General features: G+C 39.9%; 1 protein-coding gene across 5 annotated transcripts in view; it reads left to right on the top strand.

Annotated features, from left to right (window-relative positions):
* Window positions 1–7,500, top strand: part of LOC144959873 (glycerol kinase 3-like) — a 47,673-nt gene that overhangs the window by 32,025 nt on the left and 8,148 nt on the right. For all 5 annotated transcript variants that reach the window (XM_078892688.1, XM_078892685.1, XM_078892686.1 and 2 more), the window contains exons 13-15: window positions 1,309–1,393; window positions 2,874–2,994; window positions 5,980–6,123. In XM_078892688.1, the coding sequence (XP_078748814.1) occupies window positions 1,309–1,393; window positions 2,874–2,994; window positions 5,980–6,123 (350 nt within the window). The remainder of the gene's footprint in view (window positions 1–1,308; window positions 1,394–2,873; window positions 2,995–5,979; window positions 6,124–7,500) is intronic.

The following is a 7,500-nucleotide window of genomic DNA, read 5'->3' as shown; positions in this document are numbered from 1 at the left end:
CAGTATGTACGAATTTTGCATGGATCTCAAGTCACAAAGGTGCGTAAACTCTGATTAAAATTTCAGTTGTCGAGTCGTTATTCCTGCTCCTATTTGATTAGTTTGTAAGTGTTCTCACCCAGGAAAGATAGCACAGACTCATATCGTCCACAATTATAAACAGCCTCTCGGAATTAAAGAAGCTGATATACAGAGAAGTGATATGACATGGAATGAGATAAAAAAGTTAGCTCAGGATAGAGAGGGATGGAAACAAAGACAGAAAGCAAGTTGGAAAACAGATGTAAGGGGGATAGAAGACACAGCAAGTACCTCCCTGCCCACTATGGGAGGTCAGGAACACCACCCAGGGTACAGGAATGAGGATATCATCATCATCATCATTGCTTTTTTCACCCTGGGTCAGAGTATAGGCCACAGAATGAGATTACTTGGTTTTGTCCTGGCCCTGGCCGGAGTCCTAGTTTGGAGGGAAATAGTCGAATGCACAGTTTTTGTTTTGGGAGATGATACTTTTTTCCTTGTAAATCATCTCTCTGTCATGTACTGCTATTCTTTTCATTTTTAAACATATCATTTGTAAACATTTGAGTGTATCCCACTTTGTGGGGGCCTGTGCTTGTCTATGAATGAGACTTATAGGTGATCTCAAACTAAGTACTTTGATAATGTGCTCTTAGAATCTGCATCTGTTTCCTATTTGAACAAATTCCCCTTTGTCTTACCTTTTCTCGGGTGCTTTAATTGTAAGTCTAGAACTTATTACTATCCCATTTTCTTCCTTTTTACTGGCGCTGATATAACCTTAATGTGTTGCAAGCACCGTAAAACCCTTAAAAACAAACAAACATCATATCGTCATTCCTGTACCAATCTATCGAGTATTTAGTGATTTTATTAATAACTTTCGGGTCAAAGTGCAGCTATGTGGTCTAGTGGTATCACACTCGTTTTTGGATCGGAAGGTCCTGGGTTCGAGCCTCACTCAGCGCATAATTGAGTCCTTCGATAAGGCTCTTTACTCACATTCTTTCACCATACTCAGGTGTAAAATGAGTACCTGGCCATTAACAGTGTTGTCTCTGTCCGAAAAAAAATTGTAACATCGCCTAACAGGTGTCATATCCCGTCCTAAATGTTAAGTGTTACTGTTGACCAGGGACCCCTTGTAAAGCGCTTTGAGCACGTTTAGTGGATAATGCGCTATATAAAAGCGCATTTTAAAAATTTAAAAAAAGTTAATTTTAAATAGTGTTTAGTCTTTTGGTAAATAACATGAGGTTGCTTTTTCTTGTTGTCTTTGAATAGGATTATCTGTGGCCTGACACAGTTTACGAACAAGAGACACATTGCTAGGGCTGCTCTGGAGGCTGTGTGTTTCCAGACTAAAGAGGTGGGTATTGATGTGTTGGTGGTGGTGATGGTGGTGGTGGTGATGGTGGTGGTGTTGGTGGTGATGGTGGTGATGATGGTGGTGGTGGTGGTGATGGTGGTGGTGGTGGTGGTGGTGGTGGTGGTGGTGGTGGTGGTGGTGGTGGTGATGATGATGATGATGATGATGATGATGATGATGATGATGATGACGAGGATGGTGGTGGTGATGGTGACGATGATGATGATGTTGGTGGTGGTGTTGTTGGTGGTGATGATGATGATGACGATGATGATGATGATGGTGATGGTGATGATGATGATGACGATAACGACGATAGTGTTGGTGGTGGTGATGGTGATGATGACGATGATGGTGTTGGTGATGATGATAATGATGATGACGATGATGATGAGGATGATGATGATGAAGTTGATGATGATGATGTTTAGAGAGGGATCGAAAGACAAAGGGGGAGGGTAGGAGAGATAGAGAGAGAGAGAGAGAGAGAGAGAGAGAGAGAGAGAGAGAGAGAGAGAGAGAGAGAGAGAGAGAGTGAATGAGAAAGAGAGAGAGTTAACCTAAAATGTAAAATAAGCTTTATAGAACTTAAATATTTTATATTAGAAACACATAATATGTTGATAAAGATAAAGGGAGTCAATCTGATTCATGAATGAACAACACAAAACAAACGACGTTTCGGCTCTTGGCCTTTATCAAGTAAACACAAAATACATATATATTTATATTAGATTGTCATAATAATATAGGCGAAAATTTGTAAATGTGTGTGTGTGTGTGTGTGTGTGTGTTTTGTGTGTGTGCAATGGAAGAGAGAGAGAGAGAGAGAGAGAGAGAGAGAGAGAGAGAGAGAGAGAGAGAGAGAGAGAGAGAGAGAGGAAAAACTATATGTATTTCAAGAATAAGGTAGGGGGATGGGGGGTAATTGAAGAATACTAGACAGCAATAGTGTTATTAGTGATCCCCTACATAATATGTTAAGTTTGTTTGTTTGTTTGTTTTTAGGTGTTTAACAGCGCTTTCGACACTATTTAGGTCATTTAAGCACCCGTTTGTGTCTTTTATCAATTTTTATCGGCCTTGAGGGGCCATAGCTGCTCAATCATGTACTGTTGTAATAAAATTTCTATAAAATCATAATAGTTACATGTTTGTTATGTAAAAATATTTATTTACAATTTCTGCAGGAGTTCACATTCCTGCAGATACTTTAAAATTGTAAGCGGATCGACCGACTGGAACAGAGACTTCAAGTCCCTGTTTTCATAAAGTTGTGACCTTTTCTGTTCTAACTCTGTACATTCAATTAAAATATGTTGAACTGTGAGGTCACAGTTACATCTTCTGCAGAGGGGTTTTTCATCCCGTCCAGAAGGAAACGGTGAGTGAGGGCAGTATGTCCGATCTGGAGTCGAGTTATTTTATGTTAAGTGTTGAATTTGCCAATGTTTGACATCGTATCCATATCCATATCCAGGTGCTGAATGCCATGAAAGAGGACAGTGGATTAGAATTGACCAGTTTGAACGTGGACGGTGGAATGTCCGTCAATTCTCTACTCATGCAACTCCAGGCTGATATTCTTGGGATTACCGTAGGTAGGTGGGTGGGTGGGTGACTCACTGGTTCAGCGGAAAGTTGTCTTTTCTTGTCACAAAAGACAAAGCATTTTTTCTTTTAGCATGGTCAGTGGCTGGATAAGTGACAGTGAGTAATCTTGGAAAAATTCTGGTTCTGATGTTGTGTGTCCTTGGGTAAAGCACTAGTAAAACATTTACTCCACTAGACTATGTGCTGCGGCTATGTGGTCTAGAGGTATGGCACTCGCTTTGAGATCGGAAGGTCCTGGGTTCGAGCCTCGTTCGAGTCCTTGGAAAAGGTTCTTTAGTCACATTCTCTCACCGTACTCAGGTGTAAAATAAGTACTTTGCCGTTAACAGGGTTGTCTCTGTCCAAAATAATTGTAATATCACCTAACTCCAAAACCTTGGCATGCAAAAATTGGGTTTGGCATTTTGGCATTTTTTTTTTTTCCAAACACTTAATTTCATTTATTTTATTATAGACATATTAACAATATTTTCACAAAATATACAAATTTTCATTCTTTATCTAGCAACATCTTGAGGTCTGCATGACTCTTTGCTTCGTACCTGAAAGGTACCGAGTCTGATCACCCGTCGCTGTGCTGTGTAGCCTTGAGCAAGTCACCTCACTCTAGCTCAATTTGCGGCAATTGTTCTGCAGCTGATGCCTCGGTTATTCCAGTCTTCCCTTGGAATAGACCCTAGAGAAAAATTTCCCCTATGGGATGAATAAAGGGAATTTTATTATAATTAAACATATTTTATTTATTTATGACGAGGTGAAAATTAAAAAAATAAAATCAAAGACACAATTCATTTTTTTGCTCAAAGTTCACATTTCTTATCATTTTATTCCTCCTAAATTCGTTTCTCAAGGCCCTATGCATCCCGACATATTACCGTTTTGAGATGCTGGGCCACAAATGTCTATTTCTATTAAGAGTTTTGTAATACTGGGTGGTGTTCCTGGCCTCCCGTAGCAGGCAAGGGGGGGGGGGGGTCCATACTGTGTCTTCTATCCCCTTATATCGGTTTTCCAACTTGCTTTCTGTCTTTGTCTTGGAATGAGATTACAGTGGACTCCAGATAAGACGATGCCCAGGGGAACCGAGAAAAAAATCGACTTATCCGAAAATCAACTTAACCGGAGTGTAACCAAATGAGCAAAAACGCATTTGAACAAAGCAAACCAATCTAGAATAAGTATGTCCCTTCATATCGCGCGGTCTCTGTAGTGGTCATCAGAGGCTCCTACCCCCAATAGCCTCATAGAGGAATCAGAAAATGTAATAGACAATCTAAAAGTACTCAAATGATTAAAAATAAAAAATGTGTAAAAATGTACAGATTGTGTAAAGACTAAGAATGGGGTCAAATAATAATAGAGAACACACAGGTCCTGGCCGTCTGAGAGCAAAGCATTGAATGGATGGATTTAACCTTGTCAGGACCCTCCTCCCGCCCCTCACACACACCTAATCAAACAAACGAACATGCCGGTACACACACACGCACACACACACACACACACAGGGCTAAAATTAAACAGCGAAAGAAGCTGACCGTACTCAATAATATTATTATCGATTGAAGCCAACATAATATAATATTACCAAGGACATTGACCTCACGAATTGGAGTCACAATAATAATAGTAATACTTTGGTCAACCCCCCTCCCAAACATATAATATTATCCGACATTAGCAGCACACACTTTGAAGGGACTAATCAGACACACAAAATGTGTGTTGATTGACCATAGGAGATGCTGATGAAGTAAGCCATAGCTCACTTTTTTTTCACTAGAGATTTTTTTTTTTTTAATTTTCCTCAATGGGCAAGGTGAAAAGCGGAATTTTTGCCTTGAATGTGGAATGTATACCAATTAAGTGAAATCATTCCGCGAAAAGCGGAAGGATAGGAGCCTCTAGGTCAAGGTCATGCTTCTTGTAAATCGTCGAGACAGAAATAGCTGCTATGGGATGATTTTCTGTCGCATACCAAACTTTCCAAATGCATCGAATCTTCCTTTTCCGCGATAGGTTTGCCATTGTAGTTGTAGACTTGACTTGAATTCTTGATAAAATCGATACTAATTAAGAGGGCCATTACATAGGATGGCCTGGGATTAGAACCAAAAAAAAATCTTGAACTTGAAGTTGCGACAATGTAAAATTTGAGATGGAGAAATTAAAGTTATTCAATACTGCTCATGTACATTGAACACGGACGTCAGGCAAAGCACCTACATCACATCGATGTGCGCCAATCGTTCGCGGATATTCTTAACCACTTAAAATTCTTACTGGTAGCTTTTTTAACCAATGGAAATACTTGTTTATTTGTGATTTTATTGTAGTCATGAGTGATAAGAACATCGACTTTTAGCGACATCGACTTATGTGGAGTTTTTTTTTTTTTTACTAATGTTATATAGGAAGAAGGGGGATGGACCAAGAAAAAAAAATCGACTTGGGTAAAAATCGACTTAGGCAACGTCGACGTATTCAGAGTGCACTGTACTTGGTTTTGTCCTAGATCTGGCCGGATATCCTGGCTGGGAGGGAAACAGTCAAATGTATAGTTAGTTTTGGGAGATGATATTTTTTTCCTTGTAAATCATCTCTCTGTTACGCACTGTTTTGGTTTTATTTACATATTATATATGATTTGTAAACATTTGAGTGCATTCCTCTTAGTTGGGACCTGTGCTTGCTTCTGAATGAGACTTTTAGGTGATCTTGGAGTCTACATCTGTTTCCTATTTGAACCAATCCCCTTTGTCTTCCCTTTTCTTGGGTACTTTAATTGTAATTCTAGAACTTTTTACTATCCCATTTTATCCCTTTTTACTGGCGTTGATATGACCTTAATGTGTTGCAAGCACCATAAAAACAAAACAAAGCTCTATACATCCCGACATATTACCATTTTGATATGCTGGGTGACAAATGTCTATTTTTATTCATCCTTTTGTAATGATTTCTATCTTCAGTCCGTCCGTCCATGACTGAGACAACGGCCCTGGGAGCGGCCATTGCAGCCGGATCGGCCAAGGGGATTGAGGTGTGGAATGCGACACGAGACGAGTCACCACGGGTGACCCATGACCTGTTTGAACCAACGATCTCCCATGCTGGTATGCTCCACTACTCTTGGGGGGGGGGGGGGGGGGGGAATGTTTTGACCTCCCATTGGGGGAGGGGGGAGGGCAGGGAGGTCACTCAACCAACGATCTCCCATGCTGGTATGCTCCATTACTCTTGGGGGGTGGGGGGGAATGTTTTGACCTCCCATTGGGGGGGGGGGGGTGGGGGGCGGCAGGAAGGTCACTCAACCAACGATCTCCCATGCTGGTATGCTCCATTACTCTTGGGGGGTGGGGGGGGAATGTTTTGACCTCCCATTGGGGGGGGGGGAGGGAAGGGAGGTCACTCTGGCTGTGCCTTCTATCGTCTTATATTGTTTCCTTTTTTTAATGTTGTTTTCTGTTTTGGAATGAATGAGAGTGCTTGGTTTTGTCCCGGCCCTGGTTTGAGTCTTTGGCTGAAAGGGAATCAGTCAAATGTATAGTGTTAATTTTGGGAGGTGATATTTTATTTTCCTTGTATAAAAATCTCTCCGATTTATGATATTATGATTGTTTATTTTAAATATGATATTTTGTAAGCATTTGAGTGTTTTCTTCTTTGTGCGATCCCTTGCTTGTGTCTATGAGGAACGCTCAGGTGATCTCAAGCGTTACCACGCCACAACCACATTATCTCATTTGTGTGAAGTGTGTCATTCATCCTGTTTTGTTGATAAAGGGGAAAACCAAACCAAAACGTCCATTTTATCTGTTTTTGTATATTAAATTGAAGCTAACATTCAATTTATAACATTGTTATTTATTTCAGACAGAGCAGAGAGAATTTTTAAAAAAATACATGAAAAAAAAAAAATTACAAAAAAAAAACATTCCAAAAAATTATCATTTTTGATTATTTGGGATGTTTTATTTCTATTCTATTTTTCATTCTTGCTTGCTTTGTCTGGGCATTTGTTTTATACACCAATGCTGGTGGTTTTCCTCGGATCCGCGGAAATCCGCGATTTTTGAGTCAGAAGAGGAATTTCCTCTGTTTTAAAAAGTTATATTTCCCTCAATCAAATGTACTGGCAGTGAGAGATTTGATGTGTGGTGGAACAAATAGGTGACAGTTTCCCACTCTCTAGAAGTTAGCTGGAATATCAATGATAGTTTATCATCTCAATTGCTCAAAAAATGTGTGTTGGGTGGGGGAAGGGGGGGGGGGGGGTGAATGCTGTAAAAATAATGGGGCTTAAAGGCAATCATTCAAAATATTCCTCCTTTTCAGTTTTTAGCACCATCAGCACTGATACACACTTTTCCTCATCTTCATTTGTGACCCCTCGTCTCAAAACGGTATTAAGTCGGAATGATTTATATGATTAAAATGGAATTTGTAGCCAGAAATATCATGCTTAAGTTGAGTTTATATGCTTTATAGAG

The sequence above is a fragment of the Berghia stephanieae genome, chromosome 14 (genome assembly GCF_034508935.2).
Source record: "Berghia stephanieae isolate SIO BIC M18660-M18661 chromosome 14, UCSD_Bste_1.3, whole genome shotgun sequence".
NCBI classification, from domain to species: Eukaryota; Metazoa; Mollusca; class Gastropoda; order Nudibranchia; family Aeolidiidae; genus Berghia; species Berghia stephanieae.
The sequence above is the reverse complement of the archived record's forward strand: the minus strand, read 5'-3'. Positions and strand labels throughout refer to the sequence as shown.